Consider the following 13,458-nt stretch of genomic DNA (forward strand, 5'->3'; position numbering starts at 1 on the left):
CAGAAGCTGAAGCCTCTTGTCTCCTTTTTCAGGCAGGACACCTCTCCAAAGCGCTGGAGCTGGCCTTTGCCACGCAGCAGTTTGCGGCCCTGCAGCTCATCGCTGAGGATCTGGATGAGAAGTCGGACCCCGCCTTGCTGGCTCGTTGCTCGGACTTCTTTATTGAGCACGCCCAGTATGAGAAGGCCGTTGAGCTTTTGCTAGCTGCCAAAAAGGTAAATCCGAATTTCTGCAAATGACAGTCTCACGCAGATATTCTCCCCGAAATCCCCAAACTGGTTATTGTGGTTGAGGAATGTTTTAAAAATCTCTTGTGGACTAAATCTTGCATGTGCTGTTGCCAAAACTCTGCTCAAACATGGTAGGTCGGACGATCCTGTTTCCTTTTGCTCCTCCCTCTCCCTGTTCTTCAAGGAGCTTTTTTTGGCAAGCGCCTCTTTCCCTCGCTCTTTTTCACCGCCGCTCTTTCTCTGCTGCAGTACCAGGATGCCCTGCAGCTCTGCCTGACGCAGAACCTGACCATCACTGAGGAGATGGCCGAGAAGATGACCATTTCAAAGGACTCGAAGGAGCTTCCAGAAGACTCCCGCCGGGAGCTCCTGGAGCAGATAGCCGACTGCTGCATGCGGCAGGGCAACTACCACATGGCCACCAAGAAATACACCCAGGCAGGAAACAAGCTGAAAGTAAGTGCCCTGGCTGCTTGGGTGGGCTCAGCGGAAAAACGCACACAAGCTCCTGTTGTTCAGAGAGACTAGCGTCTGGCTGCTGGTGGCAGAGGAGCTTTGACTGACAAGGCCCTGCTGGAGCAGCCCAAAGGTCTGTATCCTGCTTCCTGCATTGGCCAACTATATCATCTTCAGGCTAGAATTCAGGAGAAGCTTCCTCACTGTCAGAGCAATGCAGCAGTGGAACCAGTTGCCCGGAGAGGCCGTGGGCTCTCCCATGTTAGAGACATTCAAGGCAAAACTGGGCAGCCCTCTGAGAGGGATGGTGTGACTTGGTGCCCTGCAGCAGCAGGGGGTTGTTGGCCTTCATGGCCCCTTCCAGCTCTTCTATGATTCTTTGATTTCACATGTCTCTGGGAAGATCACCAACAGGGCACAGAGCCAGTTGCCTTCCCCATCTGTTGCTCTCCAGCAGCTTAGGGCTCTGAGACACACAGCTTCTAAAATTAGAGGCTTGGATCCATGCCTTTGGAGGCCAATGCAGTCAACACAAAGCCACCGTGAAGGACAGCTCAGATAAGCGAATGCAGAATGCCATGGCTCATCACCTCCCGAGAGAGAGGCAGGGAATATGTTACTCGTGGTTCTTCCTCATCTTCCTGACTTCTTACTTGCTTCTGGGCCCAGTTCAACATACCCTCTAATTTTTTCCATCTCAAGGGTTTAGGGCTTGGAGAAGCTTTGCTATGTGTGTGGGATTGGAACATGTGTAATTCGGCACTGGCCTGTAGTGACCAGAGGTTACAAGGCCTGCTCCTTGTTTTCAGGCTATGAGAGCACTGCTGAAATCCGGAGACACCGAGAAAATTGTTTTCTTTGCCGGAGTGTCCAAGCAGAGGGAGATTTATATCATGGCTGCCAACTACCTCCAGTCCCTGGACTGGCGAAAGGACCCAGAGATCATGAAGAACATCATCAGCTTCTACACCAAGGGGAGAGCTCTGGATCTCTTGGCTGGCTTTTACGATGCTTGTGCTCAGGTGTGTGGCCATTTCTCAGGCACAGTTTAGGTTGCACGAGAGAGAAAGCAGAAGCCAACGCATTTCCCTTCCCCCAGGTGGAGGTAGACGAGTACCAGAACTACGAGAAGGCCCTTGGAGCCCTGACAGAAGCATACAAGTGCCTGTCAAAGGCGAAGACGCGGAGTCCAGTGGAGCAAGAGAGCAAGCTTGCACTCTTGCACAGCAAGATGGCCATGGTGAAGAGGTTTATTCAGGCCCGAAGGTGAGGAGGTGGCGGGGCCCCATGTATGCAGGGAACAGGGGCTAGAGCGCCTGCCTCGTCGGAAGCGTCCTGGCCTCCTCTGGCTCGGGAAAGTATCTCTGAAAGCGGTGTGCAGGCTACGCTGCCACCTCACCGCGGTGCGGGGTCCCCCAGCAGTGCAGTCCACAGCACTCCTCTGGGGAGAAGGCACGATCAGAACCATGCATAGTCCTTGCAGGAGCAGTACAGTCGCCAACCATTTCAAGCAACAGCTCGTTGCTTAGTAAATGTTTTGTGGGGGCGGGGAACTTTTTATTTTAAGGTTTTGTAGTCTACTCTGGAGAAGTGGCTGACACGCCAGCCAGCACAGTCCTTCCCTGGGAAGGGGGAGGCTGCTTCATGACCAGCGTAAGTAGGAAGGATCAGGACTGTGCAGAATCTCCTCTAGCTCAGACCGGAAAGCCAGTCCCCCTCATCGCAGTCGGAGATTGCTTTCACAGCTGCCTCCGTACCCGCACCATGGGTACCTGCAAGGGGTTCGCAGTGGAATCTTGCTGAGCGATGGAGCAGGCTGCCATAGCAGCAAAGCAGAGATCATGGAGACCTCCAGAGAAGCCTTTGCCCCATATTGTGTCTGACATATTGTTGCATCCTAGACTTTATGCCGAGGACCCCAAGGAAGCAGCCAGGCAGTGCGAGCTGCTGCTGGGAGAGCCAGAGCTTGAGAGTGCCGTCCGTCTGGGGGACGTCCTGGGCTTCCTCGTGGAGCACCACCTGATGGCGCAGGAATTCCAGATGGTGAGCAGTGCTGGCTTTTTCAGGGCTCCCTAGTGCAGAATGCAGGCACGAAGCGACTCTGCTCATGCAGCGGTTTGCCCTTGGGAGAGTATTCCACCACGGGGATTGGTCTATGTGAGCAAAAGGGCCACATCACTGAATGCTTCCCAAGGGGCGAAAACATGCAAACCAACCCTAGGAAAAAAGCTACCTAGGGTGGGAAGAGACATGTCCCTCAAACGCGTGCTCTGTACATTTCGGTAGTCAGCCATGCACACCTTCCTTTTGCACTTTGACTGACCTTTTCATGGGCTCGTTCATGCCCACTCTTCAAAATGGCAGTAGAGGGAATTACAGGCCAGTTAGTCCGTCCTAGGGAAGACAGTGGTCAGGCTCATCATGGGGAAAGCTCTAGGAACCCTGGATAGGGAAGGAGGGTCGGTGGCCGTGCAACACGGCTTCCGCTGAAACGGGTCCCGTCAGAGGAACCTTGTAGAATTCTGTGACGGGTTTCCAAGGTGGCTAGGCGGAGGGACACGGTGGAGGTGGCTTACCTGGATTTCAGCAAGGCCTTTGACAAAGTGCCCCATGATATCCTGGTGGAGAAATTGATGAGCTTCGGGAGAGACTGGTGCACTGTCTGGATTAGGGCATGATTGAAGGACTGAAAGCAGAGGGTAACCATTAGTGGGGCATAATCGGGATGGTGGATGGTGATGAGTGGAGTCCCCCAAGGCTCTGTCCTAGGACCAATCCTTGTCATCAGTGACCTGGAGGGGGGGGGGGTGACCAGTCTGCTGATCACATTTGCAGGCGATGCTAAAATGGGGGCAGTGGCCGCAGCTGAGGAGCAGGTACTCCGGATCCAGAAAGATCTGGACAGACTATGGAAGTGGGTGGGGGACAATGGGATACATTTAAAGTATGGTGATCAGGAGATAGTTTTCTTCAGTATCTTGGTGCCCTAACCCACTACCACCTGGTGCACCGAAGGGGGTGGGGAGGAAAGCAGAGGAAACCATTATGTGAGCCATCTGGAGATGAGATGATTCACTTGCTTGAAGCAGGAAATGTCAGACTGGCCCGGTGTAAAATAGGGAAGACAGACGCCTAGGCCCTGGGCAGAGAGGAACTGCTGTTCTGGAACAGCCAGGTGTTCTCCAGTCACCCGGAGTTCATGAAAAAAGGGGCTGCATTAAAAATAAATCTCTTAGCAAATCCAATAGGCAGCTAGATGGGCACAAGACAATTAGCAGTGGCAGTGCTAGCGGAAGCCTTGGCTGATATTGCTGCAAATAGTTCTGGGCTATCTGCCTGCACTGTTTGTTGAAAATAAACCTTTAGCCTTTTTTCAGTTCAGAGTCAAATAGGGCAAACTGTCGACAGCGCGTCAGAGGACCAAGGGTGCCATCTTGTGTGGTTGCCCATAACCCTCTGGAAGCAGGAGGTTGCGGGCAGCCACACGCTGTGGAAGGCGCACAGAAGCCAGGACTGCCTCCACCTCTCTGGCCCTCCAAACCAGTGTGGTGGCCGGTCGCTCCAGGCAGAGGGGCTGAGGCACTGACCGGGTGCTTCACAGAGCTCACCCTGTGCTGCCGCAGGTGCGAATGGACCGCTGCAGCTGCAGTGGTGGGAGGCCTTCCAAAGACAGACTGCTCACTGCTACATCGGAGACTGCAGCCAGGACTCCGTCTGTTCCCATGGCCACAGGATCACACCCCACATCTCTCAGCCTCCACCCATTTAATGCAGATGCTGGCTGTCTGAACAGGGTGAGCAGGAATCATGTAACTTACAAAAGTGAGCCATTTCCCGCAGAGCAAATGTGAAGCACAACACTTCTGCTTTCATTCAGCTAATCAGAAACTCCTTAGTCCTAGAGTGGGGCACTTTTGCTCCTCCAGATGTTGGACTGCACCTCCCATATTCCTGCCCCTGCCAACTGGAGCTGATGGGATCTGAAGCACAGCACAGCAGCTTGCCTGTCTAGCCTTGATTTGCAGAATAATTTTAAGTGGAACAAGAAGGGCTGGCATCTGCTTTCGTCAGGTGGTTCAGTCCGGTGCCGGCAACTCCCAAAAACAACTCAGGCTGAAGTTATTGACTGCTGTATCCCAGTGCAAGTGGACCATGGTTTAAGGCCAGAATTTAAAATAGCTTGCTGGTGCTGATCCACTTGAACATCGAACTCTAGATTTATTTGGAGTGGGACTGATGAGGGCTGTTGACCACGAAACCCTTTCTTCTCCCTAGGCATACCGGTACCTAGAAGAGATGCGGAAGAAAATTCCATGTGTGAACCTGAATTACTATGTGACCCAGCAGACTGTGGAGGCAGTTCACAGAGGACTGGGCATTCCCCTGAGCCGAAACCCGGCCCCAGAGAGAGTCCGCCACAACAGCATGGAGGACAAGGAAGTGGAAGAGGAGGTGGCTGACGAGGCAGAGCCTTCCTAACACAGCTCTGCCTTTGTGAGATGGCACTGCTCTTCCTGTATTGCTAACAGAAAGCTGGGAGATTAGCTAGCTTTGTTTTATTAGGGGCAATAAGCCAATTTGCTTGGCTCTTTAATAGCTTGTTCAATACAATTGGGGTGCACGGGCCAAACGGTTGAGGCTTTGTGCGTCTTGTGGCATGTCATAAGATAGTTTCAGATGTAATTGTTCAGCAAAAAACATTTCATATTCAGATATATTTTAATATTTTTATTAAACATTTTAGTAACACACGTCTTAACTCACTTCATGCTGTTTTACTTTAGGACTGGGGCAAGGATGCTATAAACCAGTCCAGATGAGGTTTCATGACCTGCAGCCTGAACAGCTGCTGGTGTGATCAGACCATTGCAAAAGCGTGCTGGGGACGGCCACACTGCAGAGTGGCTCTTCTGACTCATTCAGCACAGAGAGACTCTGCACTTCTGCACACTGCTGGAGTCTGGCACGATCAGGTGCAGGGGAAGCCACATCTGCTCATGGCAGACTCCATTATTCTTCGTGTTTCTGTGCATTCACACATACGGGCTCTGTGCCTGGGAGGATTTCCTAGCTAGATTCGTTTTGTGGGAGCCAAGCCCCCCTCCCCCCCCCAGGTATATCTGGGAGAAGTTCTCACCCACTTCCTCAACTCTTTTCTGACCGCCATTAGGGGTGTCTTGGGACTTTCCTCTTTCAGTTGGTAATTGCCTTTCCCTGACTTGTTCTCTGCTTTCGTAGCTATCTTCTCCAATTCTAGTTCTTCCTACTTTACCTTTTTACCAAAATCCACCCCTGTTGAAAAATAGAAAACATTAAAAGCCCTTCAGTTGTTGTCGCTCTTCCCGTCCTCAACACACTCTCTCATCTTCTTCCTTCTCCTTTTCTGGCATCATTTCAGAAATACATCCCTTGCAAGAGCAAGTTGCTCCCGACAGATGGCCCCTTGCTGTGCTGCTTCTGCCCAGGAGAGGGTGCTGTGTGGGTGTCTGTCCACTCTCCCAGGCCTCACTAAACATACGACGACTACCCAGGAGGCCAGGGAGAGGGCACAGCAGGGCATCAGCAACACTAGCTTGCCCTCCATTACCACCATGCCTGCTCCCTGCCCCCATCTCACAGCAGAGGCTCAACTCAGCTTCCTTGGTCCCAGAGAACCAACCCAGACTCAGCCCCATTTGACAGCCCACTCACCTCTTTGCTAGATGTGTTCATCATGTGGCAGGAGATGGGCGCCCCCTCTGAGGACATGGGGTGCTTCTCTGAGCAAAGCTTCTGGCTGGCACCCTCACTTGGACTTAAGGCGCAGCAGCACATTGAGAAAGCCGCAGATCCAGTCTTCCACACCCCCGGAACGGAGGTCGCGGCGCTGATGTTGATGCCCTTCCTGCAGGCTCTCCTGAATTCTATGAAGGTGAATTAGAAGACACCAGCACAGGTAGCTCCAACATACAAACAGCTAGAGGGGATGAACCACGTCCAGGAGAAAGCAACCCCATTCCTTGTCACTTTCCAACCGGTCCTTCAGGACCACTATTGTTCAGATCGCCACAGACAATACTGCCATGGTGTTCTCCCTACACAAGGGGGCGCCAGGTCCATCAACCTAGTGTCTCTCACCATGCACATTTGTAACCGCTGCACTGACAAATGCATCACTCCCACCACTGTCCATGGTTGGCTGAGCTAGGATGGTCAACCTGATGGTAGACTCCTTCAGCAGGCAGAGCAGATGGATCCCAGGATCCTCTCAGAACTTTGCTAGACTTCTTCACGACTGAGAACAACACAATCTCAAGAGCTGCTGTTCCCAGGTCAGGACCACTACGGACTCAATGTTCCATCTCTTCTCACCATTCCTGCTCGCCATCAGATTCCTGGTGAAGATCCATATGGCCAAGACCACCTGCATCCTCCTTACTCGGTGGTGGTCCCCCAGTCATGGTTCACATACCTTCTCCAGCTGTCCAACAAGGCATTCAACCTGCCATCCATCAAACATGAGTGTCGTCTCTCACGAATGCGCCTCCATCCTTACATCAACACCCTATGCTTCACAGCATGGAAGACTGTCCAGTAGACTAGGCACAGCTCTTCATCCAGACGTACAGGGGATCCTGGATGCAGCACTGAGAGCATCCCCAAGTGACCGTATGCAGTGAAGGGAAACGCCTTCTCTGCCTTCACCCAGCTAGAATCCTTCAATGCTCGCCAGGCATCCCTCCATCAGACCCTTGACTTCCTGCTCTCCCTTTGCCACCATCTTCTGCAAAGTTCCACTTGGCAGTGATCTCACTCCACTCACAAATCCAAGGTCCAGCTGTCTTCGCACCTCCTCTGCCCCATCAGCTCTTCAAAGGACTACAAAACGTCCTGCTGAAAGTCCAGTGTTTCATTCTGAGCTGGAGCATCGTGCGCATTCTGCAAGCTCTAGCGAAACAGCCCTTCAGTCCACCGGCCACAACAGAGCCCAGCTTCTTTCCATAGCTTTCCAAAGGCCAGCAAACTCAGGGTGCTCCGCACTGCCCAACCCTACCTCGCTTTTCCGAGATAAGGCAGCCTTGTGTCCAGCCCCTCATGCCTCCCAGAGGCGCGCCATCATCCCACCCTAACCAGGCCCTCACCTGCTGGCCGCCTTCACTGTGCCATCGCACATGATGGAATCCGCCCTGCACACAGTGGATGCGCACAGGGCACTTGCCTTCAAACGGAATCCTTTCGTTATTCCCAGAGACTTCCTTTTGCTACTCCGAGAGGCCAGAGGGAAGCCTGTCCCCACAATGGCTTGCACGCTGGCTGGCTGGGACCATCACACTCACTCCCTGAATGGCCCAGCACTCACTCCGTCACAGCCGAGGTCACTTCAAGAGCACTGCACAGCGGCAAGACGGTCTGTCCCAGCGACAGCTGCCGGTCCTTTCCAGCTCGACATTTGTGCTAGACAAGACTGCTCCTTTGGCAGGCCAGTCCTCGCAGCTCCCTCTCTAACCACATAGTGGTGCCAGTCGGCTCTGACACTGCAAGTCACTGATCTCATAGTCCTTGGGTCCGAGGATGGCCATTCACTAACCTGCCCTTGGTTCCGAGGCCACAATGTTGGTCTCCACAAAATTGAGCAAGTGGGTCAGAACCCCTCTAAAATGCGGTGGAAGGGAACGGCTTCCCACCAAAGGAAGTCCAGCTAGGAAACCTTCTCAACTTCAGGCCCCACAGGGGCAGAGGCCCATATGTATGAATGCACAAACGAACACTCAAGGACAAGACAGCTACAAGCAAGCAACCTGACTTTGTGTGGATCTTACACTGGGTTGCCTGTACTTTCAAGCCATTTTATCAAACCTAATCAATTCACTCCGGAATCCCACCAGCCTTTGGCTATTACTGTCCTTCACGAAGCCCTATGAAAGCAAGGTGACTGTCCAGCAGAGACAACGTTAGGAAATGTGTGTTCATACATCACAGCAGCATGGTGTGCATGAGCAGCACATAAACCCTTCCCAAGTTGTTCACATCACGTCTGAACCTACATACAAGGGGTTATTAACCCAGAAACAAATATCCATCTTTAGCAATACAGCATGCATTCTCCACACTTCCCAGTGAACAGTGAGTTAACTCACCAAATTTGCCACCATGACATATACTAGGTTGCAGAATCTACATTGTATCAACCTAAGTTTGGATGAAACTGGCCATTATATTACTAGGAACTGGCCTACACCCAAATTTTTGATTCATGGTTGTCATATCTTAGCCTTTATTAACGATTTTGCACACATCATACATCAATGAACCAGCTCCTGAATGCCCTGGGGTCATCACGTGTGATGCTGGTTCATTTGCAGAGGTTGCCATAGGTATCCTCACTGAATATATTTCCCAAGTTAAGTGTTGGCACTGCTTGGGAAAAGTTTGGGTGGGAATCTGGGCCAAAGTAGAGGTAGACTATATTTCTGATTAAAGCCCTAGTACATTTACAGCATCCATTCTAGGTTTGCCAAGTCAAGAAACTCAGAAAAGTATCCAAGGAAAAGGATGGCTTAGGGACACGAAGCAAACCCACTTCATTTCCCAGTGTTTTTTCCTGAGGATAGCAAACACCACACGACTCTGCTCTGTACCTTTCGCATGCCTGCCAAAGCCATAAATAGCCACGAGAGAGCACAATAGGGAAGAGTGTGTTGACATTCCCATCAGTACAGCCACGGCAGCCCAACCGCCCTCTGCTAGCAAGCCCAGCTGCTGTGCAGCTTGCCACTCGGTTCCCTACTCCCTCCTTGGTCCAAGCGGCAACGGGGGGAGAGAGTCTGACCCAAAAGTGGGCCAGTGGCCACGGAACACGGAAGCTGCTGAGCCCGCCTTTGCTAGAAAGGAGCCCCTTCAAGCTTTTTTTTCAGGTTTTCCATCAGCAGCAAATTCTGCAGCGCCAAACTTCTGCAGTCACCATCTGGGTCCTTCTCTGTGACATCTGCAGAAAATAGGAAGAGAGAGACAAGAGGAGAGAAGGAAAAAATGGCTTGAGGAAATTCCTGTGAAGCATTAGCTGAACTGTCCAGTGTGCTTCAGTAAAGAAACAATAAAAGGAAGTTATCCCCTCCCTGAATCTCCAAATATCCAGCTTGTTTGATTGTAGCCCAAACTTTATTTAGCAACACTTCTTTTACATAGCATAGTTCCAGTGTAACCTCTGAGCTAACCTCAGAGTACAGGTGACAAACTGTAGCTGTCCGTTGCTTTTTCTAACCACAGGAGCAAGAACAACTTGGAAGGTTTTACCACTAAACAAAGAGGAGTTACTAGAAGCTGCTTGTTCTTAGGCTTAGGATTTTCAGGTTCTGTTTAAGCACCAGGTACAAGGCAGTTTTAAATGAAACATCTAAAGCTTTCTTCTGATATGACCTACCAAGCTAAAAAAAAGTTTTGCATAAAATTTGCTGAGCCAGTGTGGTGGGGTGGTGAAGAGCATGGGACTGGGACTCAGACGATCTGGGTTCTAGTCCCCGCTCAGCCATGGAGCCAACTGGGTGACTTTGGGCCAGTCACAGACTCTCAGCCCAACCTACCTCACAGGGTTGTTGTTGTGGGGATAAGATGGAGTTGGAGAATGATGTAAGCTGCCTTGAGCCCTTTGTAGAAAAAAGGCAGGATATAAATCAAAAAATAAATTAAATAAATAAAATGATGAATTCCACAATTTTCCACAAAACTGTCATTACGGGCCATCTCAGATGTGCCTGCCCTTGTGTGAATGCAGAGCACCCAGGTGCAAAGTGGAGGAGCAACAGGAGCCCCAAAGCACCTTTTCACTAGTTCATACCTGCTTGGCCAGCTTGGAAAGCAAAAGTGCAGGTACTCCTTTACTTTGCCCTACGGACAGGTAGCCACTGTGTTCTGCAGCAGATCCACAGCATGTTAACAGATCGCCAGAACTATTACGGCACCATTCTGCACCTGAAACAGCTGTACATACGGGATGAGAAATCCAGCAGGCAAGGCCTTTTTCTCAGCATACCGTTCGTATGATGGAGCAAGTCTCACCTTGCTGAATTTCTACTTCTCAGACAGCTGTTAAGTGGAGCCATGCCAGGGGGTGTGGGAAGGGAACCTGATTCTTCACAGGCTTGCAAAGTAGAAATCAGGATGTCAGGGCAGGGGGGAGTCCAAAAGAGCCGCGAGTCTGTCAGAGGATATCCTGTGCGCACAAGCAGAGTGCTCAAAGTCCAGCCCTGGGTCAGCCTGGCTACATGACTCATTCCAATGACCTTGCGCTATTTATAAAATGACAGGAGGTTTCAGAAATGCATCATATGCTCCGCACAGAGGAAAGCCTGCAGGCCACAATGCTTCACAGCAGCAGCGGCCCCCGCGGGACAAAGACTCCCAAAAAGCCAAGGCGGCTGCGGAGAGACAGCGAAGGAAATGGATGGATAGCTCACTAGAATAAACAAAAACCCCAGCGTCTATTCTATGACTGCATAAATCAATGGAATTGTCTTCTGCCTTTCCCTTCCGTGCACATCCACTCTGTCATGAGACGGACAACTTGTTGCTCACAAGCCAACTTGCTCTAGTTTGGACCAACTTCATTTTCAAAGGTTCTAGTCCTCATAGCTGCAGAGCCGTTTTAAGATGTGCCAACAGTGTTTTCAAAGGGGTTCTTCTCCACTAAGCAAAGATTTGCCCATTTTCATCTCAACTGTAATAAAAAAACCTCATACTACCCACATTCCAAAATTAAACTTCCTAAGACATGAGACTTTAGTTTTAAATATGGCTCACTGAGCTAGATTGGATGAAACCAGTCCTGCCCTTGCTCCTTTCAGCCCAGCCTCGAGTCCGCAGAGGCATTTTTGATGAGGCTGACTGCTTGAGAGCAGGGACAGCGGAGGAGGGAAGGCCGGCTCCTCCAGGCACACCATCCAGGTCATGGGAAACGGGCAGTTTGTGGCTTCCACGGCAGCTCCTTTTCCTTTCAAGGGCACTGTGTGTTGGCTCCCCATGCAGGGATCAGAGACGGGCTGTGTCCATGCTGCTTCCTCACCAGCTCCCACGGGAAGCTCGCTTTCCCTTTTCGGTATGGTAAAGGAGACCAACCAAGGGCAGCAACAAGCAGGCATCGGAACCTATATAGTGCTGTTTCTGCCTGCAAATTCCTCGCAAACGACCCCTTCAGCGGCAGGTTGTGAATCAGGCAGCAGCAAGCTGTGCTTTCCAGGGCACACAGACGTGCTCTGCGCCTTCTCCCTGTCTCTCAAGATGGGCTGTTTCTTCCTCAACCCTGGCAGGCTTCAGAAAGTGGCTCAGCCGAATTCGCTACGGCATCATGGACCCAAAGCAGCACGCTGAGAATGCGGGCCAAATGGTTCCTCCCACACTGACCACCACCTCACTGCGGAGCTGTCAAAAGCCTTCTGCGAGGAGGCGCCCAACGCCAACAAGCACCAGGTCAGCGCTGGGGGCAACCTGCAGCCCTTGCCCCTGCACACCCCTCTTGCTTTCAGCCAGGTCACCTAATCCATCACTCAGCCTGGAACGTATGAACTGCTCCACAGGGAGAGCTATGGAAGCAGCGCGTAACTAATTGAAACTTTAAAAATCACAATTCAAGCAGAAACATTGATAAAAGGGTGACTGAAACGTCCTCTATAGTCAGGAAATGCTTGCCTGAAAAGAGAAGTCTTTGCCAACGCCGGAAATAAAATAACACGCTGTACGCCTAATCTCAGGCGGAAAAGCATTCTGCCTGGTGGCTTCCAAGCAGAGCATTAGCACACAGCAGCACCAGGACCGCCTCTTCAAAAGACTTCCACCCTCGGACAGGATGACTTGCTCCATACAAGTGCATAGAAACGGCCTGTGCATTACTACGAGCAGAACAGGGGCAAGAACTGGGAGAGCATTCCCAGCAGCTGCACTGAAGCCTTTGGAACGCCTGTCCAGGGAGGTCCACTTAGCCCTCTCCCTATTGGCCTTCTGCCAGAAGACAAAGCCTTTTCTGCTTTACCAGGCTTCTGACCTGGCTGGTCTCTTTCTTGGCCCAAGAGGTGTTTTTTTTTCTGTCTTGCTCTCACTCATTCATTTTTTGCTGACTGCTATTTTTACTGCCTCTCTGCTTATTTTTGTTTAGGTATTTAGGCTTCGGCAAGGGGCGGCATAGTAATGTTTTAATAAATAAATAAATATTTGTTTATTGCATGTATTACTGTTTGGATCATTTTCAATGGTTAGCCTCTTTGGTTTCTCTTTGAAAATAAAGTGGCATATAGAACTTTAAAAATAAATTGATGAAACAAGTTGCACCTAGAGTGTAAAAAGAGGATGCAGAGTTGCTATTTCTCTTTCTGATTTACTGTTTCTCACAAAGCTGCTCAGGGATGTTCTTACAAAGCAGCTTCCTGTAGGACAGAGAGTTACTAATGCTGCTTACGTAGAACCAGTCTCAAGAATTAGGCGCACCTGACAGACGGCACAGCCTGATCACACAGTCATTCACAACAACCCCCATTCCCAGTGGCCCCCAAGTTTCCACACTGCCCTTCCCACCTGCCAGCCAGGACTGGGTCTCTAGAAGCTCGTCCGTCGCATCCTCCAGAAGGCGCTCAGCAGGAACACTGAGGAGTATGGAAGAGATACAAGACAGAAGGCCCTGCCGCACGTATCTGCACAGAGAAGGAACGCCCAAGTCAAAATCAGCAGGAAGGAACCCGCAACCCACCCAGCGCATTGCCCGTGGCCTTCACCCTCTGCTTTGCTAATTTCATTCTGCACTACTCAT

At 51.1% G+C, this 13,458-nt stretch overlaps 2 protein-coding genes across 6 annotated transcripts in view; one reads left to right on the forward strand and one right to left on the reverse strand.

The window, feature by feature from the left end:
• The window catches only part of IFT140 (intraflagellar transport 140), a 116,155-nt gene extending 110,718 nt beyond the window's left edge, over positions 1-5,437 (forward strand). For all 3 annotated transcript variants that reach the window (XM_044433125.1, XM_044433127.1, XM_044433126.1), the window contains 6 exons: positions 33-215; positions 480-686; positions 1,496-1,708; positions 1,786-1,952; positions 2,588-2,729; positions 4,962-5,437. In XM_044433125.1, the coding sequence (XP_044289060.1) occupies positions 33-215; positions 480-686; positions 1,496-1,708; positions 1,786-1,952; positions 2,588-2,729; positions 4,962-5,165 (1,116 nt within the window). In that variant the 3' untranslated portion in view covers positions 5,166-5,437. The remainder of the gene's footprint in view (positions 1-32; positions 216-479; positions 687-1,495; positions 1,709-1,785; positions 1,953-2,587; positions 2,730-4,961) is intronic.
• Positions 4,880-13,458, reverse strand: part of TELO2 (telomere maintenance 2) — a 35,430-nt gene continuing 26,851 nt past the window's right edge. Inside the window, exons 20-22 of one of the 3 annotated variants that reach the window (XR_006415018.1) lie at positions 13,227-13,342; positions 6,378-9,651; positions 4,880-4,973 (exon numbers count right to left, since the gene is read on the reverse strand). Coding sequence is in view for 1 of the 3 variants with exons in the window: in XM_044433128.1 (XP_044289063.1) it covers positions 9,548-9,651; positions 13,227-13,342 (220 nt within the window). In the remaining 2 variants the exon portion in view is untranslated. Of the gene's footprint in view, positions 4,974-5,823; positions 9,652-13,226; positions 13,343-13,458 lie in introns of those variants that run through there. The other 2 variants (XR_006415017.1, XM_044433128.1) reach the window with 2 other exon arrangements.

Source organism: Varanus komodoensis, unplaced genomic scaffold (genome assembly GCF_004798865.1).
Source record: "Varanus komodoensis strain SLA01 unplaced genomic scaffold, ASM479886v1 scaffold26, whole genome shotgun sequence".
Classification (NCBI taxonomy): domain Eukaryota; kingdom Metazoa; phylum Chordata; class Lepidosauria; order Squamata; family Varanidae; genus Varanus; species Varanus komodoensis.